General features: G+C 44.7%; 1 protein-coding gene across 1 annotated transcript in view; it reads right to left on the bottom strand.

The window, feature by feature from the left end:
* Positions 1 to 1,709: 1,709 nt before the first annotated feature.
* The window catches only part of HGFAC (HGF activator), a 39,790-nt gene continuing 14,618 nt past the window's right edge, over positions 1,710 to 26,881 (bottom strand). The window contains exons 5-14 of the mRNA XM_054998800.1: positions 21,507 to 21,629; positions 20,440 to 20,571; positions 18,588 to 18,698; positions 17,402 to 17,576; positions 15,605 to 15,690; positions 14,274 to 14,511; positions 11,957 to 12,096; positions 9,256 to 9,396; positions 7,096 to 7,244; positions 1,710 to 2,468 (exon numbers count right to left, since the gene is read on the bottom strand). Of these exons, the coding sequence (XP_054854775.1) occupies positions 2,298 to 2,468; positions 7,096 to 7,244; positions 9,256 to 9,396; positions 11,957 to 12,096; positions 14,274 to 14,511; positions 15,605 to 15,690; positions 17,402 to 17,576; positions 18,588 to 18,698; positions 20,440 to 20,571; positions 21,507 to 21,629 (1,466 nt within the window). The 3' untranslated portion in view covers positions 1,710 to 2,297. The remainder of the gene's footprint in view (positions 2,469 to 7,095; positions 7,245 to 9,255; positions 9,397 to 11,956; positions 12,097 to 14,273; positions 14,512 to 15,604; positions 15,691 to 17,401; positions 17,577 to 18,587; positions 18,699 to 20,439; positions 20,572 to 21,506; positions 21,630 to 26,881) is intronic.

Here is a 26,881-nt window from a genome sequence, read left to right on the forward strand (position 1 = left end):
AATTCAGCCGAAAGGAACTATACTCAGATTTATAAGGAAGTTTTAACTATGGTGGAAGAAGTTTTTAAAAATTCACAATTATGTTTGTGGTCATTCTTTTGAAATTCAAACAGATCACAAGCCACTTCTTCAATTTTTTACTAAAGATAAACCAACACCTCTCATTTTGTCTCCCCTTATGCAGTGCTGGAGTATTATGCTGAACATATATGATTACACTGTTACATACAGGCCAGGGAAACCAATTGCAAACAAGGATGCCTTAAGCTGTCTACCTCTGCAGATACCTGACTGTGCATTTCCTCCACCAACAGAAGTCCTTATGCTGGAATCAATGCCAGAGCCCCTTCTTCAGGTTCACAGATTGCTAAGATTACATAAAAAATCCTATCTTGGCATGTGTTCCCAACTGGGTATGGAGGGGCTGACCCACAGAAAAACTGGCTGAAGTTTTCAGGCCATTTTCATCTCATCAGGATGAGTTGTCATCTCATAAGTGTTGTTTTTAATGGGGATATAAGGTTGTAATTCCAGAACCAGGACATACAGAGAATTCTACATGCAGCGCACCCAGGTATTGTATGGATGAAAGCATTGGCCAGAAGTTACATGTGGTGGCCTGGACTAAACTCTGACATAGAAGGGTTGTGAATGAATGCCACACATGTCCACCAAAACCTGTATTCCCTTGGGAAGTGACAAAGAAACCTTGGTCATGTCTCCACATAGATTTTGCTGGCTCTTTCCTGGGCAAAACCTTCTTAATAGTTGTGAAATAATTTTCAAAATACCTTTAAGAAGCCATTGTCTTAGCCCTAACTTCAAATGCTGCCATCACAGTTCTCTGTCAACTTTTTGCAAATCATGGAATACCAGACACAATAGTTTCAGACAATGGTGCAGCTTTTACCTCTGCATTTTTCCAAGTCTTTGCTAATAACATTCTCATGAAGACCATCACAGTGGCACCTTGTAGACCCCAGGCAAATGGGCAAACAAAGTAGATGGTACAGCCCTCAAAAGATGCAATGAAAAGGATAGTTTCTGGGCAACAACATGTTACACCGTGTCCTGCTACTAAGTCCAGCCTGGCTGATTTGCTTATGGGACATTGTCTCAGGACATGTCTAGATCATGTCCACCTGACATTGCAAGCAACTTGCTGTTTAAGGAAGAATAGGAGCTGTACTCTGCTTTTGACGTTTAGGAATCTATGTATTTTCTCCCCTCAGAAACCAGTGTTGGCTCAGAACTATGGAGCCAGTTTACAGTGGGTTCCATCTACAATGTAGAAGTCACAGGGCCTGTCTCGTAGTGCAGATTGCGGATGGACAGTTATAGAAACATCACATGGACCAACTGCGTGGCCATACTGATCCTTCTAATTCTTCAATTGAAACTTCTAAAGAAATCAGCCCACAAACATAAGAGTCTGAAGCAACTGAAGGATGCCACCTTGATCCTATCAATAGCAACTTCTCTCCTACACCACTGGGAATTGATTTCCCTCCATCAGTGTCAGGGTCTTACAATGGGACTGTAGATGGAGCATCTGAATTTTCTTTAAAATACTCTGAAGACTAACAAGGCAATACTTGAATAAATTGTATACTATACTTTGTTTATCAGTTTATCAGTGATTATCCACATTTTACAAGTTGCCTCAGTAAAGCATCTCAGCCTTTTTAATGCTGACTTGTCTGTTTATCATCAAACTACAAGACTATTTCAATTCTGTTCTTGTGTGTACCTAACTCAGATGCTTGCTCAGTTTACCTAATGCTTATGTGGTTTATAGTGCACTCTTGAACAGAGTTAACACCTTCCTAAATTGACTGAAATCAGTGGGCTTAGAAGGACCGCAACTGTTTAGGATTGCACTGTTAACTTAAAACCTGCTGAGATGAAAGGAGTTGACTCTAATGAACTATGGATTCTACAAATTCTTCTTAAAGAGTTCAGTGGATCATTCAGTCACTGGTTAATAAAAGAAGAAAAAACTAGTGCTTAAGAGCTATTGAAACTGACCATTCAGTGGAACTGAGGGGGGGGTGTCTTGGATTCAAGGCCCAGGGAGAGCTTCCAGAAACAAAGGAGCAGGAGGGGGGAGCTACGGTTTTACACCATCAATATGAACATTCATGTAAACAAGTCCACTCTTGCGAACAGGACAGACAGACAGATGCAGGAGTAGCAGATATGGCAGAGAGCCTTTTTTGTCAGGATTCGGGAGAAAAACCCTATTATGGCATCCTACAATTTTAACAAACTGTAAAAGATGTTGTCCTTTTAAAGAGCTACAGTTGCTCTTTTGGAATTGTTTTCTCGTTGATCCAGTCCAAATATTTAGTCACTTTTGTGTAAACACCAGGCTTCTTTTCCTTGCCACAGCCGTCACCCCAGCTGACAATACCATAGAGGTAAGATATTCCATCTTTTTCGCAAGCCAGTGGCCCTCCAGAATCTCCCTGCACCAAAGATAGGGAAATAAATCAACCGAGTCGCAAAATAGTTTCAGGTACAGTTTTCAATCAAATCTGAAAATATTTATCCTATTTTTACTAATAATAGATGCAGTTAGCCGTGTTAGTCTGTAGTAGCAAAATTAAAAAGAGTCCAGTAGCACCTTTAAGACTAACCAACTTTATTGTAGCATAAGCTTTCGAGAATCACAGTTCTCTTCTGTGATTCTCGAAAGCTTTTGCTACAATAAAGTTGGTTAGTCTTAAAGGTGCTACTGGACTCTTACTAAAATTAAACAGTTTTGCTTCCTCACCCAAAGTGAGGCCAAGTAAATAGCTGAGCAGGAACTGCTGCCACCTGGAAATCATATTAGTCCTGTGAAAATCTAGTTTTGATTGTTATAGTGTTTTTAATTTTTTTATGTAAATCTGTATAAAATCATGTTTTATTGTATTTTAAATGGTGTTATCCACCCTGAGCCCACCTGGAAGGGCAGGTGGAATAGAAGTCAAATAATAAATAAATAAACAAAATATACACTCAACAGCATGAAGTAGATACAGCCTGATAGGAAAATAGGAAACAAGCATGCTTACATTCCTTATGTAAATAGTACACTCTTCACAGGACAGTCTTAGCTTTGGAGCTGTATACACACACTACGTGCAGAGGAGTTAGCCATGTTAGTCTGTAGTAGCAAAATCAAAGAGTCCAGTAGCACTTTTAATACTAACTAACTTTATTGTAGCATAAGCTTTTGAGAATCACAGTTCTATGTATTGTCGAAGGCTTTCACGGCCGGAGAACGATGGCTGTTGTGGGTTTTCCGGGCTGTATTGCCGTGGTCTTGGCATTGTAGTTCCTGACGTTTCGCCAGCAGCTGTGGCTGGCATCTTCAGAGGTGTAGCACCAAAAGACAGAGATCTCTCAGTGTCACAGTGTGGAAAAGATGTAGGTCATTTGTATCTACTCAGGAGGGGTGGGGTTGAGCTGAGTCATCCTGTAAGAGTTTCCCAGGGTGTGGAATGCTAATGGCGGGAGGCTTCACTGTATCCTGAGGAGGTTCTTTTGCATATGGATTGGTACTTGATGTGCTAATCTTCTCTGCAGGGCTATTGTCGGGGATAGAATGTTTTGTTAGCCTGGTGTTTTTCAGAACTGGAAACCATGCTCTGTTCATTCTTAAGGTTTCTTCTTTCCTGTTGAAGTTTTGCTTATGCTTGTGAATTTCAATGGCTTCCCTGTGCAGTCTGACAAAGTAGTTGGAAGTGTTGTCCAGTATTTTGGTGTCCTGGAATAAGATACTGTGCCCTGTTTGAGTTAGGCTATGTTCAGCCACTGCTGATTTTTCAGGTTGTCCAAGTCTGCAGTGTCTTTCATGTTCTTTTATTCTTGTCTGGATGCTACGCTTTGTGGTCCCGATGTAAACTTGTCCACAGCTGCAGGGTATACGGTATACTCCATACAGTAGAGACCCCCTCATGTCTGCAGGAGTATACCGTATACCCTGCAGCTGTGGACAAGTTTACATCGGGACCACAAAGCGTAGCATCCAGACAAGAATAAAAGAACATGAAAGACACTGCAGACTTGGACAACCTGAAAAATCAGCAGTGGCTGAACATAGCCTAACTCAAACAGGGCACAGTATCTTATTCCAGGACATCAAAATACTGGACAACACTTCCAACTACTTTGTCAGACTGCACAGGGAAGCCATTGAAATTCACAAGCATAAGCAAAACTTCAACAGGAAAGAAGAAACCTTAAGAATGAACAGAGCATGGTTTCCAGTTCTGAAAAACACCAGGCTAACAAAACATTCTATCCCCGACAATAGCCCTGCAGAGAAGATTAGCACATCAAGTACCAATCCATATGCAAAAGAACCTCCTCAGGATACAGTGAAGCCTCCCGCCATTAGCATTCCACACCCTGGGAAACTCTTACAGGATGACTCAGCTCAACCCCACCCCTCCTGAGTAGATACAAATGACCTACATCTTTTCCACACTGTGACACTGAGAGATCTCTGTCTTTTGGTGCTACACCTCTGAAGATGCCAGCCACAGCTGCTGGCGAAACGTCAGGAACTACAATGCCAAGACCACGGCAATACAGCCCGGAAAACCCACAACAGCAATCACAGTTCTCTTCGTCAGATGAAGAGAACTGTGATTCTCAAAAGCTTATGCTACAATAAAGTTAGTTAGTCTTAAAGGTGCTACTGGACTCTTTTTGATTTTACACACACTAGGGTTGCCAACAAGCCTGGAGAAAATGTTCTACCCTTTTAATTAGAGGATTACTTTATCGAAATGTGCAGTTGAAGCATTTAATTGCATGGACGTAAATAACATCCCATGAAGATTCTATTAAAGGAAAAGGACATTTTTTTCTCCAGGCAGTAAGCAACCCTAACACATGCACACACAAGACCAAACCTATGTTTGTTGAGGCTGAAAAATCAGTCATTCAAATTCTGTCAAAAGTTGGTACCGAAGGCACATTTCTGACTTTTCCAGATGTGCTGATGTCACAACTCTGGCAGTGCATAAAATTCATCCCATTGCTAGTCTGTGAAGCAGTATGAATTCTCCAAATGCGAACTGGGCCCTTGGGGCCCTCTTTGCCAGGCTCCTTTCCAATCACAGTCTATGTTCAAATTGCCAAATCATTTCCTTCAGCCCCCAATCAATCGGATAGATGGCCATGTAATAACAAGTAGCCACCAGCAATCAAGGCCTTTAGCACACATTATCTTACACAAAAGCCCTTAGGTAAATAGGTTAAAATGTTTATTGTATATGGCCAAAGGCTGTTATGATATAACTAAAACAATTGCCCAAGTAATGGTAAATAAAACAACAACAAAAGAACAATACAACTGAAAGCAATGCAAAAATTTTCAGGGCCAAAACAACATAAATTGCAGTACATTAAATATCAAGCAAAAATTTTACACTGCTTTTCTTAGCAGCCATTAAATATATAAACATCACATAAGTAACAAGTTGATTGTTGTCAGAAAGAAGGTAAATTATTTTATCTACCACTGAGCGTGAAGTTATCCTGGCTAAAATGGCTGCAAGAAACTTGGCAAAACAGGATCTAAAGGGAGGTGGGACTCCAGTTCCAGAGTTCCACAAAAGTCACTGAGATACTGGTTTTTGAAAACAGTGAATGCTGAAGAAGAGGGCTGCACCAAGGATGGAGCAAAGAACAAAAAATGATGGTGCAGTGGGAAGAGGAGAGATTTTGCTCAAATATACTGTCCCTACACATTTTGGTTATGATTTTTAGGGAGGTGTATAAATAGAAAGGTGTGTCTATCAACAGAAAATATTATACCATTAAAACCGAGTTTAAAAACATATTAAAAACAGTAGATCCTGAGCACGTGTAGAGCGTATGAATATATCCAGATCCACAAAATGTCGGAATATTACATTAAATACAGTTGCAATGAAAAATGGAGACATGGATCTTAATACAGTGTACAACACTCAATAATGTTAACAAGTTAGGCAAATATATACATAACTAACCTGTATAGTGTATTAGGCAATTCCCATAGCAACAGTTTTTCAGAGAGTGAAGTGCACAGGTCTGACAGTTTTATTTCATACAACAGAAGTTCGAGGTTTTTGTTTTAACTCGTGAGGAACCAACGTTGTCATTTAAGAATTTACTCAATCTCTTTTTTCAATAGCACTTTATCCCTCTGGCATTCAGATTTGAAAACAGCCCAGAACATAAAGTTTGCCAAACCCTGGATGTGTTCTTAAAAGTGCTGAACCATGGAGGCAACTTTCTTTTTGTTTAGATGAATTTTACTCTTTGTGTTTTGAAATTCTTATTCACAATTTCCTCTGGGTTCCTTCTGACAAGAACACTTGATAACATACACTACCTCATGAGATTTACATGTAGTGTATAGTTTCTTGTCATTTGGGTTGATGAAACTTTTTATGCTGCTTGTGAATTTACAGAATGAATCGTTTCCGCAAGGAAAATGTCCTGTGAGTGGACTAGATCCCAACAGAATTCATTGTGACCTGGTAGTCAAGTAAAGATGGCAAAACAGGATATAGTACGGGGTGTGGGGGGGTGTCCTCCAATTCTGGAGTGTTTGCAATGGAAAAATGGTTGGCTTCACAAAACTCAATGAGTTGTTCGCCCGCTTCATTTCATAATCTTAGTTCAAATTTTCAACAATGTTTGATTCTGCTTTGTCTCCTATTGAAGACCTGGAACTGAAAATAATTCATCTGTCACCACAGGCATTTATGTTAAATATCTGGTCACCAGTTTTCAGACCATCCAAAGAGGCACTCCGGGAGTCAACTGATAAATCCTAATATAACTGAGCAACTCCCCTCAAAACACCTCCAAAGATGCCTGATTGTTCATAAATGGACTTTGCTTCAAAACCAAACAAATTAATTAGCATAACCTTAATCAGAACCAGGATTTGAGACGAGCAAAATGAAACCAAAGCAGAGTAGGGTAAAATACACAGATATAGTAGATTATTGTTAAGCATAAAATACTTCGCCATCACATTGCAATAATTTTTCTTGACATATTCATTCATTCGTATGAGTTTAAATAGAAATAGAAGAACATTACCTGGCAGGCATCTGATTTGCTGTCGAGATAACCAGCACAAAACATATTTTCACTAATTTCTGTTCCATACACATCATAATGTTTACATTTGTAATCAGGGATGATAGGAACAATTGTTTCTTGCAACAGCGTAGAATAGCTGGATGCATCTGGTTAAATAAATCATGCAGAAAACATTTAATTCCATTTGTGTCAGAGCTGCCTTGCACAAAAGGCATCTTGAAAAGTACAACCACTATACTCTGTATAGGTAATGAGGATTCAGCATTTAAGTGTACAGAAATCCCACTGATCGAGTCAAAGGGATTGGAACGAGCCCTTGTATTAGCCCAATGTAATGCTTACAGAATCATGAATGTGAATAGGAACCACAAGGGCTTTTTTTCTGGGAAAAGAGGTGGTGGAACTCAGAGGGTTGCCCTCGGAGAAAATGGTCACATGGCACGGAGGGCAATCTCAACTCCCCTCTGTCTGGAGATCAGGGGGCGGGGCCACCAACCATGTGACCATTTTCAAGAGGTTCCGGAACTCCGTTCCACCACGTTCCAGCTGAAAAAAAGCCCCGGGAACCACTGGATCATGATTCTGTGCTCTATCCCAAATAAGGATATCCCATCTCATTTGCAGAAAAAAATCATAAAGGAAATGTATGTTCTCTCTTAGCAGTCTTCCATTGTTAAGATACAACAATTATTAGCAGTAAATAGAAGGCCCAATAGGTTGAAAAGTTTTGATAAGTTACACAGGTAGAATGTGCAGCCTCCCCACATTGTCGATCAGGGTGTGGCATGCCAGGATTTAAAGGGCCAAAACATGTTTCAGCTCTTTAAACCTCTACCTGCCACACAGCTCATCAGCAGCATCAGAGCATGGAACGAGAGACTGTGGCAGTAGGATCCCAGTCATGGGAGCTGCCCACAAAATGGCGGCACCCACAGCTGGACCTCAGAGCCCCCTCCACAACTCCCTGCTCTTCTTGAGAGTAGTCAGTGACAGCCTGGCATGCCAGTTAGCCAAGTGCCAGGTGACACAACTTTTACTGTACTTGTTTTTGTCTGTCCTGAATCTACTCGTCCACCAACTGCTGCCAAATTCTAATATTATGAAAGAGGGAGAAAAAGTTCTCTCTCTCCCTCTTCCTTGCCCTCCCCTATTTTCAAAATATGTATTGTTTTATAATCCTTAGTCAGGTCCTCATTTTGCCATAATTTTTCTAAAGTGAAAATCCCCCAAGTTCTTAGTTTTTCCCTCTAGGGAAAGGAATCCATGTCAATAATCAATCTTTTCCAAACTATTTCCAGCTCTATGGTATGATTTCAAAATAAGGTGGGTCAGAACAGTACACAGTACAAATTAAGAAGTTATTAAAAGAATGGGCTGTATTGAGAAGGATTAAGTTAACCGCATTTCAGAATGCTGGAAATCTGAAATTCAAAGAATAGAGTAGAAACATAGTAATATGGAGCTGGAAAGAACCCCAAGGGTCATCTAGTCCAACCCACTGCACAATATAGGAAATTCACAATTACCTCCCCCCAACCTGCCCCAGTTTCCCTGATCAATGCCCAGAAGGAAGCAAAAATCCTCCAGGATCCCTGGCCAATCTGGCCTGGGGGGAAATCTCTTCCTGACCCCAAAGTGATTTCCTAGGCACATAAGAAAAGCCCCAAAAAGCCAAGAACTGGCTCATCTCTTCCTGCCTCCCACTCACATACTGAATTCATACTGAGTCAGTATTGCTGTCAGATGGCCATCTAGCCTTTCCTTAAAATCTCCAAAGAAGGAGAGCCCCCCCACCTCCTGAAGAAGCCGTTTCCACTGAGGAACCCACTCTGTCCGGAAGTTCTTTCTGTTGTTTAGCCAAAAGCTCTTTAAATTAGTGATTCTGGTACAACCTTCTGGGGCAGCAAAAAAACAACTCTGCTTCATCATCCCTAATCATAAGTGAAAAATTTCCCAGGGTGATGTGTAAGCAAACTGTGATTCAAGCAGAGGAGTAATCGTACAATGTGGAAGACAACCAGAATCTGCTTAGACAACTGGCAGCAAACTGTATGGAAGTGACTCTGTATGAATGTGATATAAAGAGCTCACTCTGATCATGATATATCTAAGCTGTCTCTTCCACTACCACACACAACGCCTATTTGCTGAACTCACTTTCATGCAAGTGGCCCCATCCTGCAATTTGGCATTTATAGTTATCAGGAAAGGTCAGTCCATTTTCAGGCAAGCAGATTGGCTGAACAAATTGGGACTTCACGGCACAGCGCTGATTGTTCTTCTTTAGCTTAACCAAAACTGCCAAAATAAAAAAAGAAATAGATCAGCCTTAAAAAACAAGCACGGGAAGGACATGAGATACAATGATAATTATCCTTTAAACTTTTCTTCTTTGGGGGTACCTTAGTCTAGCCACGGGAGATGACCTTTTCAAAAAGTTGTCATATTATGGCCCAGAAAAATGAATGTTGTATAGAGATGGGCACGAACCGAAATATGAACCAAAGTTTGTGACGAATTGGGCTGGTTTGTGGTTCACGAACCGGCAGTGGATCAGAGCCCATTTCTGATGAACCGCCATGAATTTTAGGCTGGTTCGTTTGGTTCATTTTTTGGTTTGTCACCGCAGACAGCCTGGCGCTGATCAATCTGTTTCCTAGGCAACAGAGGATGGACTCTGCTGACCCGGAGGCGGCCTTCTGCTGGTCCAGAAGTGACCTTCTGCTGACCTGGAAGTGATGATTTGCTGACCTGGATGTGACATTTTCCCAAACCAAATGAACTGGTTCATGAACCAGGGCAGGTTTGCGAAAGTTCATGGTTCGTGAAATGCAATGAACTGTTAGGTTCTGCCATAGGCGCCGCCCTGTGGGATGCCGGCCTGCCTGACTTCTGCCTTAAAGGACCTTCAGGGAATATATGGAAGGAAGGAGGGGGGTATACCTCACCCTCACACCCTCTCAGTCCACTCGCAGGTCCCTTAAACCTGACATTGTCCCAGCTGCCTTCCATGACAGCTGTCCCCATCCAGTTGTCGGTCTTACTCCTCCTACTCCTACTCCCCCTACTCATCTTCTTTCCTCCACCTCCTTGCCTCTCTTCTGCGCGGGCGTGTGCGGGCGCACTCTCGCTCTCCTCCACTCCACCACACTCCTACACAATAATCCACCCCACCCTGTGGGTGGACTTCCCTTATATCCTTTCCCTCATTCCTGGCCCCACCTGCCAGCCACACCCCTCTTTTGCCCTCTAGCATTGGCCTTGGCTGCCTCAGGCAGCTGCACCTGGGGTAGCTAGTTTGGCTGCTTTGGGCAGCTACAGCTGTGCGCTCTTGGCTGGCTGCTAAGCCTCCTCTGCTCCAAGCTTCAGGCCCCTGGGCAGCTACAGCTGTGCTCCCTTGGCTGGCTGTCAAGCCTCCTCTGTTCGGAGCTTCCAGCAGCCTCAGCTGGTCTCTATTATTCCCTTCCTCCCTGTTTGCAGGTTGGGGTATGGCCGTGTGCTGTTTCTGCTGCCCTGCGATAAGGTTGCTGGCTGGCTGATGGCTGGCTGTCCCTATCTCTTGTGCCTTCTCCATCTGCCCTGGTCCCCTCCTGGCTGTCCTTACTTCCCCTGTCAGGGCTCTTACCCTCCCACTGGAGGGTGGGGCTGGCTGGCTTCCACCTGCTTCTTCTGACCCCTGGGAGCTGCTCCACCCTCCTGTGGCCGGGGTGCCTCTTTTCCCCCTTCTATTGTTGGTCTGTGCTGGCCCAGGGTGCCCATTGGGGTGGCTGGGTAGTTGTCCCCCAACTGTCTCCCACCCCCTCTTCCTGGTAAGTCCGGGGGCTGAGCCTCAGACTCCAGACATGAACCATACGGTTTGGTTTTTTTTTCCGGTTCGTGCCCATCTCTAATGCTGTGGCCTCTCCTTTTGGGAATGTGTAGAGCTTCACATTGTGTGGGGAGGATTAATAAATCCATGAAGCTGCTTTCCATTGAGTCAAGTTATTTGTTTATTGGGGGTCAACATTGTCTTCTATGACTAGCAATTGCTTTCCAGGGTCTTAGGCAGTGGTCTTTCACATCACTTCCTGTCTGATCCTGTTAACTGGAGATGCTGGAGATTGAAGTTGGGATTCAGCAGACAAGCATGCAAAGCTCTGCACCTGAAGGTCTCACAACACGAGACACACTCAAATTACATGGGTAATTCGAGTGTATTTGAGTGTATTTCAAGTGTAATTCATGTGTATTTTGTCTTGTGTAGTATGACTCTGAGTCTCAGCCCCTACATTTCCCTGCAGCTTATTTTAGTTTCGGCACATGGGAGAAGTCAGATCTGAGAAAAAGAACCTCACATCCTCCCTCTTTGGAAGCAATAACAACCTGATTTCTAGCCTACTCCTATGTTCAGTGGAAAAGACTGTTTCAAAGTCACTTAACCTCTTGGTGGGGTTTGCATGGCAAAAGACTAACAGAGGTGGTTTGCCATTGCCTGCCTCTGCAACCCTGGTCTTCATTGGAGGTCTCTCATCCAATTACTAACCTAGGGCGACCCTGCTTAGCTTCTGAGATCTGGTGAGATCAGGCTCACCTGTGCTATCCAGGTCAGGGACTGACTGTGTTAGGGTGTTCTAATATAAGTCACTACAAGAGCCACAGACATGGCTGCACATGCAAGATCTAAATGATGTTAAGTAAATAAATGTACTTAATTGAAAATGTAGGAGAGGAAATATTCTCAACCATGTTTGTAGTTCTCTATACATTGGTATATCTACACCATTTCTAATTGCACTATTAAAAGATGTTAAAATAGCCATTACTAAATGAATGAAATTTGCCTGCTTGTAACAAAGCCAGAAACAAGAAAAAGACTCACCGATATCATTTTCAGTTGGGTTGTAGACTGTATAATCAGGAAACATGATGTACTTCTCTATTTCAAACACTTGAGTAACGTCTGTTGTTTTATTGAAAAAATGCTGCCCCAAAACGACCCGGATCTTTGACTTCAGAGGGCTGAAGAAAAAGCAAACAAGATCTGATGTTGTTGTCGGGGTGTCTTGAAGCACAGCATTCCTGGCCAAGTAACAGTCTGCCAGGACCTCCCTAAATGGCTCCACCTGGACATCCACTTCATGATTGAGCGGCATGGAGGGCAATCTAAACTCCCCTCTGTCTGGAGATCGCGGGGCGGGGCCACCAGCCATGTGACCATTTTCAAGAGGTTCCGGAACTCCGTTCCCCCGCGTTCCCCCTGGAAAAAAGCCCTGTGACCATGTATTATTGCCCTAAGGGTTGCGACACTGAAAGACAATTGCAAAGAAGCAGACAGTTCGGATGGGAGGCCGAAAAGATGGGCTGACATCTCTGACTCCAGCGATGGAGGAAATAGGCATGGCTCATTCTGCAACATTCAGTGGCAGCTCTTTGTGCATGTGTTCATCACGTCATGACAGAACAGCAGCAGAAATATTCATGAAGTCATTCAGAAATGACTTAGGGTCCCATCTATATATTACAAAGCCCTCAAATTTGTTGGGGACTTTGCGTCACACGGGCAATGGGATTTTGGGGCCTCCCAGATGAACACTCGCTCTTTTCTGCTGGCGACCACAGCACTCAAGGAGAAGCAGCTGCATCCTCCCTCCCACCCTCCCCCCCCCCCCGCTATTTTTAAGTCCTCAAACCACCCTGTGGAGCCACTGTTAGTTCTATTGTAAAAATCGTGTTAATTACACGGCTACACATAAGTTTCACAATGGAGCCAACAGCAGCTCCTTGGGATGCTTTGCAGATGCAAAACCAGCGTGGGGGGCCTTTTCCCCATGGGCTGCAGTCGCAAACAGATAAGAGCATCTGGGAGGCACAAAACTCCTGTTGCACATTCAAGATAGTCTTTGTGTTGTTCCCCAACAAACGCATGGAAATTACAGTGTATAGATGGACCTTAAATTATTACTGTACCTAAGATTTGGGTACCCAAGGTTTTGCTCATTCATCCAAAGTTTCCTGTGCAGAAATGGTGATGGAGAGGAGACAGTGAACACCTCTGCACTGGCCAGTTTGGCAAGTAAACTTGAGGCTGGCCTCAGTGGCCATCACAATGGGACAATGGGAGTAAACTGGAGGTTTACTGACACATCGAGGCAGCGAGGAGCACCACAGTGACTACGCTGCTGTTGGAATACCAAGACTAGGGCTGGAGGCGGTCCAGGCATGACTCAGCCTGGGGACTTTTAAACCGCAAGACAGCCTGCAGGGGCAGTGCAGCTATGAACATGAACTGTATGGTAGCAACTGGTCATTCCAGAAGGGCAGCAGGCAGGCATCAAAGCACGGCAGAGGCTACCCAGTGGTGGCTACGTAGCTTTCACCAGGGAGACCTGGATCCCAGCCCATGCTCTGCTATGGATCTCTCTGGGTGACTTTGGGCCACTCATACTCCTTCTTCCTTACCTACCTCACAGGGTCACTGCAAAGATAAAAAGGGGGAGAAACCACTTGCATTGCCTGGGAGGAACAGCGGAATACAAATGCAATAAATGAATGCCCACACCCCCCCACACAGCCTAGCCTTGTCAAGGGCTAGCCATGATTGGCCACCACTCAACATTTTGCACCGTGCTTCTGTTGCACAAGCTTAGCTTCCACCCTGCACACACTGATGTACCTTCAGCTTGCAAGACCAGTGAGATCACTGCATAGGTAGTACTAGAACTGTAGTGCCAGGTACCTACATTGGTAGTACCAATAACTGACCTTGTCAATGGTAGGTAGCCGTATTCTTCCTCCAGCACCACATCCTTGCTCCTATCCCCTTACGTCAGCCACAGATGCACAGCTTACATTTATGCTTTTTGATGCTTACTGTTCCAGACTTAAGAATGGTCAAGATACTGTCCCAAGAAGCCCATTTTATCCAATTTGATTTCTATTTCTGGTATTTATTTGTAAAACGGAAGGTGTCAGATGGAGCCCGTTCTCCACAAACTCACTGTTTGTGACTGGTGGTGGTTACTAAAAGGCACTCATTACGTGCTCAAAGGCACCTCATTTATATTATTACTTGACTCACACTGTGACCTGAGCTGAGGCTATCGGCCCAGCTCAAGGGAAGCTCAGTCTCCTCTCCTGGGGCTCATGAAACTGCTGCTAGATTAGAAGGCACTTTCCGTGGATTTTGCTCGATATACCTGTTAGCAAAGCAGTGTGCAGATGTCACAACCCAACAAGCACGGATAAGGCTGCCAGCGCAGAAACTCTTTCCAATGTATATGGCAGCCAGCCAAGGATGTGATCCTGGCAATGCAGAAGACCCTCCAATAATCCGAGGTCTAATGAAACTGCGCTTCTTATGTCTTCTCCCGCACGACCTTCTGATGACAGCAAATTCTTCAATATCTGGGATGGGCGGCCGCCTTTCCGTGCTCGCTAAGGGAAGAACAGATTTATTTCATCCTCTGAATCTGTCCCTCCCTCCCCTTACAGACCTCTCCTCTCTTCCCTTTAACAAGCACCAAGTATGACTGCAGGACCAAGATCTCCATTCAGATGTTGACACTTTCAGTTTGGCACAGGACAGACCCTCATACAACAACCAGAAATAACACAACCAGGTTTTGCACCGTAGGAGTGGCCTGGCTGCTGCTCCACCACAGCACAGTCTGGGCAGCTCAGAGGGCAAAAGTTGAAAACCATATTCGAGGGTCTGAATTTCATTTGGGTGGAAAGAACCAGTGCGATGTAGTGGTTAAAATTTCGGCCTAGGATCTGGGAGGCCCAGGTTCAAATCCCCACTCTGCCAGGGAAGCTTTGCTGTGTGACTTCTGTGTGACATGCTCTTGGCCTACCCTCCCTCATAGGGTTGTTGTGAGGATAAAAATGCAGAACAGGAGAACAATGTAAACTGCTTTGGTTCTTCATTGAGGGGAGAGGCAGGGTAGAAATAAAACTGATAAATAAAACCAGGGCTTTTTTCAGCTGGATCGCAGTGGAACGGAGTTCCAGAACCTCTTGAAAATGGTCACATGGCTGGTGGCCCCGCCCCCTGATCTCCAGACAGAGGGGAGTTTAGGTTGCCCTCCGTGACGCTGGAGCAGCACGGAGGGCAATCTAAACTCCCCTCTGTCTGAAGATCAGGGAGCGGGGCCACTGGCCATGTGACCATTTTCTCCGAGGGCTGAGTTCCACCACCTTTTCACTTTTCACTGAGTTCCACCAACGCTTTTCCCAGAAAAAAAGCCATGAATAAAACTATGCCACTGCCTCTGATACTTGCACTGTTTCTCCCACATATTCTTGCTCCAGTCCTCCCTGTAGTTTCTACTGTCTTTCATTACTGGAGCTGTGTAGGGTGGAATCAGGTTGTTCACTCAAGTTCACTGTCGTCCAAATTCAAGCACAGTCATTGGACTGGTCCCTGCTTGTCAACAAAGGGTGCTTCTAGATGCCAAAGGACTATAAAGCCAACTTCATAACATCCCTCCCAGCGTCCTGATCACGTCTTGTTCTTTCCCAAACCTACCACATAATGTGATGTTGCAGTAATCCCAAATCACAGCGTTGCCTTTTATAATGTAGCACCAGGGCTTCACATCTCCATCAGGATTTCTAATGCATTTGGAAGAGGGGGGAGTTATTGCCTCACAATGTCTAAACTGAGTTTCTTCCCCCACCCCTGACATTTTTTTAGCCAGTCACAAGCCAAAATCCCAAAAAATGGTGCTGGCAAAAGACCCCTTTGTTCTGAAGAACAGGAAGTGGCCACTTTATCAGCACCATGTCTTTCCAAGCCGCTGCTGAAACAAGCAGAATGTCTGTCAAAACATGCACTCCAATGATCATGGACCCTTTACTAAAGCAGCTAATCTCAGATAATATTACCCGAAGTCACCAAAATCGATTTTTCAAAGCTAAAGCTGAGACAGAGAGGTTGGTGGCAGACAGACAGATGCATGGCTATAGAGGGGAGGGGGAATCATTTGATTGGCAGAGTTTGTCAGGTGGGATACAAGAGGCGGGGCAAGCAAGCATCCGTGTCATTGTGAGGAGATGCACAAGTTGGCATAAGAGTGGAGGAAATTAGCAAGTCAATCAGCAAATATGCAATGGATTGGCCTTTTTAAAAGGGACCATCCATACTTATACACAGATATGCCCGTGCTTAAAAGTACCTTTGCTGGTTTTAATGTGTGATAGTAATTTTTATGAGTTCTTCCATAAAAATTACACCAGCTGAGTTCCCTAGCTTGCTGGTGAAAATCCCACTGGCATCTGATTCCATTAAAAAAAAGTGTTAGTCTAATGGTTGCAACTGGATTTGTCTTAATATTATTTTCTGTAATGACTCAGATGGCCACACTATAATAATGATAATAATGAATAATCATAATGATAATAATAATTATCATCATTATTATAACAACAATCATAAAAATAATTGTAGCGTATTTAATTCATTTGTTTATAACTCTTTGCAAGCTGGCTGAAGACCCTGACCTGGATAGCCCAGGCGAGCCCGATCTCCTCAGATCCTGGAAGCTAAGTAGGGTTGGCTTTGTTTAGTAATTGGATGGGAGACCTCCAACAAAGACCAGGGTTGCAGAGGCAAGCAACAGCAAACAATTCTGTTAGTCTCTTGCCATGAAAACCCCACTAGGGGTCGCCATAAGTCAGCTATGACTTGATGGCACTCTCCACAACCAAGCTGGCCCACGAGACCACATAGCTAAGGGACAGGGTAGAAATGTGTGTATAAAGCACCATCAAGTAGAAGCCAACTTACGGCTACACCTGTGGGTTTCCAAAGCAAAAGATGAACAGAGGTGGTTTGCCATTGTCTGCCTCTGCATAGCGACCCTGGACTTCCTTGGTGGTCTCCCATCCAAGTACAAACCAGAGCCGACCCTGCTTAGCATCTGAGATCTAACAAGATGAGGTTAGCCCGGGCCATCCAAGTCAGGGCAAGGAGTAGAAAGAGGTGAACACAATCAATCCAGCCTTCATCCTTGCCTTAACTAGTGCCACCCACAATCACTAGCTACTTTACTACCCCTTTACACCTTACAGCAGATGCAGGATGGGTCCAAGATGTGAATTACAGATTCTCCTTAGTCCCTGATTCATACTGCAACTGTGATTCACATGCAGAAGGGGCTTCCATCTCCCCCCCGCCCCCAACACACTTTCCCAACCTGTAATGACCCTGGAGAGGGGGCTGTTTGGGCCTTTAGGGTATGTGGACACTAGTTGGCCCTGGGAGGCCGGAGGAAATCTTTATCTGGGTGCAGCTGCAGAGATTGCTGGCAAGCCCTGCCCTTACCTGCAGTATGAATGTGGTCCCAATCCCAGTTGCCCAGAATTTGCAACTAAATCTGAACGAAGCTCTTCGTAAAGGAAGTCTGAATTCCATGGTAGGCAATCATCTCCAGAAGTGGTCTTCTTCATTATGCCCCTGTAGGTCGTCCCATTCCCCCGATAGCACTCATGGCTAAGAACTGGATCAAAGACAGAAAATTCAACAAATGCAAAAAAAGTCAGTTGCCAGCACCACGATATCCCTCTTCCAAGCAGTATTTGGGTTCGTATTCTTCTCAACACCTGTCAAGGCACTGCTGGCTTTAGGAGAGAGTTGTCACCTCCTGTATTTCTCCTTCAGAGACACTGCTGGAGAACTTGGAGGGGCAGGTGTATGTGGGGGGGTTGTTCTCATAATATTGCACAGTTAGCAAATCCTGAGAATCACGCAGGTTTATTTCTATTTCCTACTCTCAAAATCTTCCTTTGCTCTTGCAAAGATTCTTGACTTCACTTCATATATAAATATATATTTTTAATGTAGCTCTGTTGCATTTCTGGTATGCTTTGCCACAAGAAAACTTCAGTTTCCAACAACATCATCCTTTCATATGAAATTATTATTTCAGGAGAATGACATCCTAACAAACATAGGAAACTTTTAATAATGAGTAGTGCTTGCACAAACTCATAGCCAAATTCTTCCTGGACTTCAGGAGGGGGCCCAAGAGAAAGAAGAATGGAGATCAACTTCAGGCTTACCTTGACTGGATTCTTCCAGCTCTGTCTGAAGAATGAAACTATGGGCCAAGCTAGAAGTGACGAATTACACTTCAATGGCAAGTGAACAGACTCACATGTATTCCTCCCTGTTTACTTGCGCTCCACTTGCACTCCACTTGATCGTGATCGAGTGAAGTGCAAGTGGAGTGCAAGTGAACAGGGAGGAATACACGTGAGTCTGTTCACTTGCCATTCAAGTGTAAGAGCCAAGCTACGTGACAAATTACACTTGCCTGGCAAGTGAAGAGACTCACGTGTATTCCTCCCTGTTCACTTACCATTCACTTGCACTCCAGTGGAGTGCAAGTGAATGGCAAGTGAACAGGGAGGAATACACGTGAGTCTGTTCACTTGCCAGGCAAGTGTAATTCGTCACTTGTAGCTTGGCTATAATTCGTTACCTCTAGCTTGGCCCCATGTCTACTCACCAATACTGCAGTCTCTTCCCACAACAGGTTTTTGACACCCACAGACTGTTCTGCCAGTGGAGATAATCTTCCTGCAGGGACTGCCATTGAGGCAAGGGTTGGTGGTGCAATCTATATGAACAGATGCAAAAAACAAACCAATTCCTACTAAGATTGCAGTCATTTTAGTGAGCAACATTCTGCATGACACTCAAGTCTATTTGAGTCAAGCCTGTTTCCATCACTTGCAGCCCTGTGACTTAATCACTGTCTGCTCTTCTTCCCACCAAGGGCCATGTCCCAAGATCAGCATGTTGAAGTGTGGGGAATCTGAACCAGAACCCAGGTTACATTTTTACAATGGACATAACCACAACCCTCATTTGAAAATCTCAGTTGAATCCAAACTAGATCAGAATCCTTCTCTTTTCCTCCAAAGGTTAGAGCTTTAGAATAAAATTTTGACACACATCCCACACTCAAAGAGCCTGATATAATGATTTATAAACACACACAAAAACATCTGGGGAAATCTATCTATGTATGTGCATAAGCAGGCTATATGCAATTATTCTCACCCTGATCTACCAGCCAGAATTGCATACAGAGACCCTGGCTGCATCTGATGAAGAGAACTGTGGTTCTCGAAAGCTTATGTTACAGTAAAGTTGGTTAGTCTTAAAGGTGCTACTGGACTCTTTACTACCTGGCTGCTTCGACACAGTCATTTTGTTCTGTCTTGGTTCCCAAACGAGAGCAGTCTTTTGTTGCCCTTCCTGCACTTTCCAGCTCTTCTCTAAACTTTCACAAAATCTGCTTTGCTACAATTTTGCCCCCCAAATGTCACCGCTAAAGCAGGTTTGCACACTGTGTGGATGAGAAGGTGCAGATTTTCCAACCTCCCACTCTCACTGGCACCATCTACATGCCACTTCCTTGCCTGGTGCCACTGGAAAACTTTTTGTCAAGGTGAAAAATGGTGGATGCTATATTGCTATAGCATTACACTATAGCAATGTAGCAACTATGCATTTTTAAAAGCCAGAAAAAAGCTCTCTGATGATACTGTGGAGGGGGAGGTAGTGTCCGCAAAGAGACAGATGAGGAAACTGAGGCAGAAAATCCCTCATGGAGGTATTTGCAGGGGAAATTAATGTACAACGGAGAAGGATCTCTGTGTGGAAGAAGCCCCTCTTTCAAAAAGTGCAACGGCATTTAGGGAAGGAACACGGGTGAGCCCTCCGTTTACCGTAGAAGAGCAGCCACGGTTGCTTTTACAAAAAGGTCCCTGCATTTGGCCCTGGCTGCTGCCATGTGCACAGCTGGGGCTGAGGATTTGGGTTCAGGATTTTGTATTCTTCCCTCTGCCCATGAACTTCTAGATACAATAAATCTTTGTACCTGAGAACAGTTTATTAGTCATGGAACCAGGAAAAGGAGATGAGGCCAATCTTAAAGGAGGCCGAGGATCTGTCACAAAATGAAAACGTCATAGAACCGTTTGGAAACAGAGATCACAATGGTAGCAAACTAAACATCCATGTGAGTGGAAACCTTCCTACAACGTCCCGTGTGATATCACATTTAATGGCAGCAGGGAGGAATTATCAAAAAAGGAGAGGATGGATTAAACAGACGTTGAAAAGGTGATAAAGAGAACCAGATCCTCCCAAGAAGTTTGGAGAATATTTAAAACCTCTATAACAGAGCTAGTTCAAACTAGCACACATTTCAAGTGTCAGTGATTTATGGGTGGGATTGCTGGCTAAAACAGAAGATTACCACGTGCATCATGTAGGTCATACCAGCAAAGGGTTTCTTTTGTCACAAATGAGCACCTACATGAAAACAGGCAGAGAGTGCTGTACCATACCTGTATATCGAGCAGGCTGGCATTCCGTTCGACTGCGTACACACCTACACTCTTGGACAGTGCCTTGATGGATCCGGGCCCAGCTTTCTCCAGGCTCAAAATACTCATAGAGGCTTTCATCAAAACATTTTGCTATAATTAGTAAAAAAAAAAAAACACCAGCGATTAGAAAGTATTTTGAGTCTCTTGTTAAAGGAAGGTGTGGCAGGATACTGACCAGCCCTGAAATGGTTCTAACTAGGGTTGCCGATTCAGGGTTGGGAAAGGTGGGATATAATGCCGTAGAGTCCACCCTCTTCAAAACAACCATTTTCCCCATGGCAACCGGTCTCTGTGGCCTGGAGATCAGTTGTAATTCTGGGAGATCTCTACGCACCACCTGGAGGTTTGCAACTCTAGTCACCAATAAAAGCCATCATTATAGACAGAGCAAGTATGGGGGGGGGGAGCGGTGGCAATGTATTGCTCTGTGTCATTTGATTGGCAAGGACTGGATTCCTTTCCCTGGGAGAAAATTTAAAAAATGGAAGCCAAGTGGTGTGGGGGCAAGAGAAGGGTTGCCAGCCTCCAGGTGATAGCTGGAGATCTCCCAGAATTACAACTGATCTCCAGGCCACAGAGATCAGTTCCCTTGGAGAAAATGGCTACTTTGGAAGGTGGAATCTAAGGCATTATACCCCACTGAGGCCCCTCCCCTCCCAAACCCCACTTTCTCCAGGCCCCACCCCCCAAATCTTCAGGAATTTCCCAACCTGGACCAGGCAACCCTAGGCAAGAGCCCCCCCCCCCATCCTGTATGGCCAGGCCTTCCCAGCCTCAGCAGTGGCTTTTCTCAAGCAACGCTTTGCCTCTGCCGTGGAAAGCTGCCGCTTGCTTGCTTCCAGCTGCCTCTGCTGCCGCAGAAAATGACTGCCCGGGCTTTCCAGGGCCAGCAGCAGGCCTGGCCCACCTTCCCAGCCCCTCCCCCACTTTCAGGGTCATACAGGAGCATCACTTTTGGGTCACCTGGAAGTAAAAGGACAGCACATTTGCACAAACAGGCAGAACTCAGTCAAAGTAGCACTTACCCACTTCACAGGTTCCCCCCATGAATTCTTCAGGGCACAAGCAATGGTAAGAGCATGGATCGTGTCCACTGGAGCAGGTGCCTCCGTTTCTGCAAGGAGAACTTCCACAAGGATCTAAACAACCTGTGCGACAAATTGATTTTGCAGCCATTGTCAAAATCCACCAGAGCCATTTCTCTGGTGCCCTGATTCAGGGTGCATGCGAGAGAAAGAGAGAAAAGACGGTGTTGCTCCTCTGCATGTCGGTGCGTCACAAGGGCAGCTCCCACAAGTGTGTTTGTGTCTGAGAGAGGGAGCATTCCGTGCTTAGCAGGCTTCAGCTTTTGCCAATAGACTTCAACTTTTCCAGATCTGCAAAGCTGAAGGCGGCAGCACACAACCCACTGAGCTACAAGGAGGACTAGAAGAACTCACGTGGCGTTACTATCAAGTGGCAGGAAGAGGGGAAGCCAGTTGTAGGGTTGCCAACTCTGGGCTGGAAAATTCCTGGTGACTTGGAGATGGAGCCTGGAGAGGGTAGTGTTTGGGGAGGGAACTCAGTGGCGTTTAATGACATGGAGCCCACCCTCCAAAGCTGCCAGTTTTCTCCAGGGGAAACTGATCTCTGTAGTGTGGAGATCAGTTGCCATTCTAGGAGATCTCTAAGCCCCACCTAGAGGTTGGCAATACTAGCCAGTTATGACCTCACCAGTGCTAATGCCAAGACCGCGGTCAACTGTCACAGATTGACCGACCGCCCCCCCCCCCATCACAGAGCAATATGGGATTTGCAACGTTATATTCCCAAGTACTCTTCCAGAGCTCTATCAGCCCCACCCACCTCACAGGGTGATTGAATTTTGAAAATAATAATAAAAATAGAAATTCTGATGGTCTGCCTTACAAACATTGCTGAGGTAAGGCATGTGAAGGGCTTTCAAAAACCTTGAATATGCTAGCCAGTTTGGTGTAGTGGCTAAGAGTGGCAGGGATCTAATCTGGAGAACCAGGTTTGATTCCCCACTCCTCCACTTGAAGCCAGCTGGGTGACCTTGGGTCAGTCATAGCTCTTCCAGAGCTCTCTCAGCCCCACCCACCACACAGGGTGATTGTTGTGATGATAATAATAACACACTTTGTAAACCACTCTGAGTGTGGCATTAAGTTGTCTTGAAGGGTGGCATATAAATCGAATGTTGTTGTTCTTGTTGCTGTTGATGTTATTTTAGAAGAACACTGAATTTAAGTATTGCTGCCTTTCTCACCCCAAAAAGGGCTAATATAATTGGGAACATTTTCTTTTCAAAACAAGGACAGAAATAGAATTTCAGGTTCCTTCAATGTATAAGACATTTGCAAAGTGAGTCAAACAAACACCAAAAGTCACAAGTGCATTTGAGAAAGTCTGCTTTATCTTCCACACCATGTGAACGGTGCGCATGTTTGACAGTGCTCTCACTCTGCACCCCACTCATCCACCCTCGCCATGGCTTCTCGTTCCCAGTCCGGTCTTCCTCTGTACGTTGGGGACAAGCCCAAGCAGAGAGATACTGCCAACTGGTGGAGAAGCCAAAGTGGTGCCTCACCTTATAAAGTCCATGCTTTGGGGGGCATGGAATTTCTTGTGAGCACCTGGTCTCTTCTCATACACTGAAGCTTTCTTGGGCTTATAATTACACTGCAGGAAATGGGATTGCAGTGTTTTACATGGCAACAAAGCTTCACATCAACAAAAGTATAGTCAGATCTAAGGGTGTGCCTAATGAAAATTACAAAAATAACTATTTCTGGCTGTTGCTTGTGACTGTGCAGAACGGAAATGTTGGTGCTAGCTGCTTGGAAGTCATAAAACCTCTCTCTGAAAAAACAAATCTATGGTTTGTTTGTTTAGTTCTGGCATTTACCAGCAACACCAATTAAATACCAAATAAGAATATACTTAAGACAATACATTTATTATTTAGTCTGTATGCCTTATTTGAGCAGTTATTTAATCTGTATGCCTTATTTGAGTAGCAAAAATCTATGTCTCATGACCTGGGGCAAAAACTGACCACTTGTAACTATAAATAAAGAAGGAGTATGTCTGATGTACAGTAAAAGAATCTCAAACCTTTAAAGTGCAAGTGCTCACAGTTCAAGTATATCAGAATAAACACTACTACTAACAATAATAACATTCGATTTATATACCGCCCTTCAGGATGACTTAACACCCACTCAAAGCGGTTTACAAAGTATGTTAGTATTATCCCCACAATAAACACCCTGTGAGGTTGGTGGGACTGAGAGAGCTCTGAGAGAGCTGTGACTGACCCAAGGTCACCCAGCTGGTTTCAAGCGGAGGAGTGGGGAATCAAACCCGGTTCTCCAGATTAGAGCCCTGCCGCTATTAACAACTACACCAAACTGGCTCTTATGCAATTAGTAATCTTATGCAATTAGTAAACATATTACAAAAGTGCCAGTGCCTCTTACAGTCTCTCTAGAGTATGCAATAAATAATTTTCTCATAAGTCCCACATGATTCATAACAAGTAATTTACATTCATAAATACAATCAAGTTTCAATATTCTTCCAAAGTACATGGATACTTATAAAGTCAATAGAGAAGTGTAGGTCCAAAGTTGTTCTGTGAATTCTTTTGGTCTCTCTTGTAATTATGCACTGATTTCCCAGAAAATTTTTCCCTTTAACCAGATTGTTGCAAGGGAGGAGCAAAGAACCAATCACAAGCTGCAGAGAACTGCATCATCCTTTCCCCCCTCCTTCCCCCTTTCCCCCTCCTTGTGGGGATTTTTCTTTTCTTGTAAAAGTAGAAAAGCCCCGGCCTGCTCAGGGGCCCATAGAATTCCCACGCTTTGCCCATTTGCTTGGAACTTGAGGGTTCTTTGAAGGACAGGCAGAAGATGCTCTGATGCAATTTTGCTGCCATTTGGTTGAAAAATGACTCCAGCTACACCCCTCAGGGTTCCCAAATGGGGTCCAGACTAATACTGGACCCCGGGGAGAGGTGAGGGAAACTTACATTTTGCATCGATGTGCAGTGTGTGCCCAATCCCGAGGCAGTGTGATGATATCACTGCAGGAAGTGACATCATGTCAATCACCCCACACTTCTGGGTGCTACTCCTGGGCAGCACCACACCACCGCAGGAGGCCGCCCAGGTGCCCAGGGTGGCAGATCATATCTGCAGCCTGGCACCACCACTGCGCCTCTGCAGGAGTCTGGCTGGGCACTCTCCTGGGTGCCATCATGCAGCCAGAGGGAGGCCAGCATGGTGCACGGGTTGGCAGGCCACTTTCACGGCCCAGCAGCACTGCCGAGCAGCCACAAAAAGCTGGGTAACTGGGCTGGGCAAATGACAGGGGAGGGGGGAAAGCCGGGCCAGGTGTCTAGTATTTGGGGGATGTTTTTCCTGGACAGTCCCCCAAAATACTGGACTGTCTGGGCAAAAAAAATTGGGAAACCTAACCACCCTCCTCCCTTTCCAGAATAATGAAAGAGCAACATGGCTGGGGTGGGGGAGTCCTGCGACAGAAGCCTTTCTTGAAAGGAAACAAATCACAACAAGGAAGGCAGAGTTTTCAGGGAAAGGTAAAAAAATATATATTGTCAGTCACTGGAAGAGTAAAGAAATGAAATGAATGCCAAGGGGGCTTTGTTATTTTAAATGCTGGTAGCTGGGTAAGCCTGAAGTTCCCTTCCTCATTGGATAGGGTTGCTGTTCCCCCTGTAGGGGTGGGGGATTCCCCACTCCCAACCTCCCCCCCCCCTCACCTGGCTGGCAAGGGAAAAGGTGTGAGGCTTCCCAAGGCATGTTCCGGGTACGGCATGATGACATCAGCCCCAGGAGTGCTCCCGGCCTTCATGCCGGCCAATTCAGCTCATTGGGTGGCCCATATTGGCCATGCATGAAGCCCAGGAGCATGCCTGGGGCCTGTGTGATGACATCACTCCCGGAATGAGGTCATCATGCCACACTGGGAGAGTGCAGGCCAAAGCACGCGACAAAAGGTAAGTGATGGGTCCGTCCCCACCCCCCACCCCCCGCCACCGCTGGGAAGGTAAGGAAACCTGGTAACTCTATGGTTGGAGCTTGATGGACATTTAGGGATTAGAAGAGAGAAGTTAGTGTGGCAGCATAGAGAGGGGCCTACTTTGAGTGTCTGTAAAATCCTCCCCCCCCCTTCAATCTGCTTGAAACTTAGAGGTTCTTTATATTAGAATAAGGAGTGTGATCTGAGCAGTTTTGGTGCTATTAAGTGAAAAAAAGCTGCCTCAGAACTTCCAGTTGGTCTGCCCTCCCCTTCCTCATTGAAATCAACAGTCATGAGAGAACAGAATCATGAGACTAGAAAAAAAACTAGCTAATTTCGACTCTAAGCCGGCAATGCCCTACCAGAAAACTGGTAAACATTTCACTCAACACTCCTAGATATGAAACCACAATAAAAATTTTCTAGACGCATATTCCACTTCAGATCAAGAAAGAATTGACCTCCAGAAATAGAAATCTCCACAAGAGGGCGCTATTTACCTCATGATCATCATGTTAGAAGCGGCTGTTTTTAAGATAAATTATTTGGGTCATCTTAGTTTGACAAAATAACCTTTGAGGGGGTGGAAGTATTTTTAGATCTTTTATTTGTTGAGAAGAACTCCTCATACATATACTTGAGGCTGTATTCCTTTTAACGTCACATCAGATGGGGGCGCTGAAAGTGTTGACACATACCCTAGTAGAAGCCACTGTGAATCAAATTCTTTTCTAGTGATATCAAGGGGAATACATACATGCCGATGAGCTAAACCCACAGACTAGATAACTACATGGTTTACTTCTTTTTTCCTATATCAATTTGAGACTATGAAGCAAAATGACAATATAGTGGAGCCCCCTCCAAATTGTAGACAACATTGTCTGGAGTTTCAGGTGCACCTCAACTTGAAACTGGAGGTACATATTGACTGCATGAGATGGATGGTTAAGGATGGCTGTGACAGGAAGGGGGATCTTGGCTGCAATCTGAGCCCCAGCAGATGAGCCCCTAAATGCCCCATATAAGTCACATCAGCCCAGCCTGTAATATTGAGAAAGTTGCCTTGACCTGGACAGCCCAGGTAAGCCTGATCTTGTCAGATCTCAGAAGATAAGCAGAGTTGGCCTTGGTTACTATTTGGATGGGAGACCTCCAATGAAGACTAGGGTTGCAGAGGCATGCGTTACGGAAACCCAGATTTTGCCAGTACATGTTCACGTGTTCTGAAGCTGGAAAACACACATGTTGCCCTATTCACATAAAATGGTGGCAACTGCATGTAGAACGGAGGATCTCTATTATGCAAGATGGAAGCACCAAAATCATAACTCTTGAACAGGGCTTTGGCAGT

Source organism: Eublepharis macularius, chromosome 15 (genome assembly GCF_028583425.1).
Source record: "Eublepharis macularius isolate TG4126 chromosome 15, MPM_Emac_v1.0, whole genome shotgun sequence".
Classification (NCBI taxonomy): Eukaryota; Metazoa; Chordata; class Lepidosauria; order Squamata; family Eublepharidae; genus Eublepharis; species Eublepharis macularius.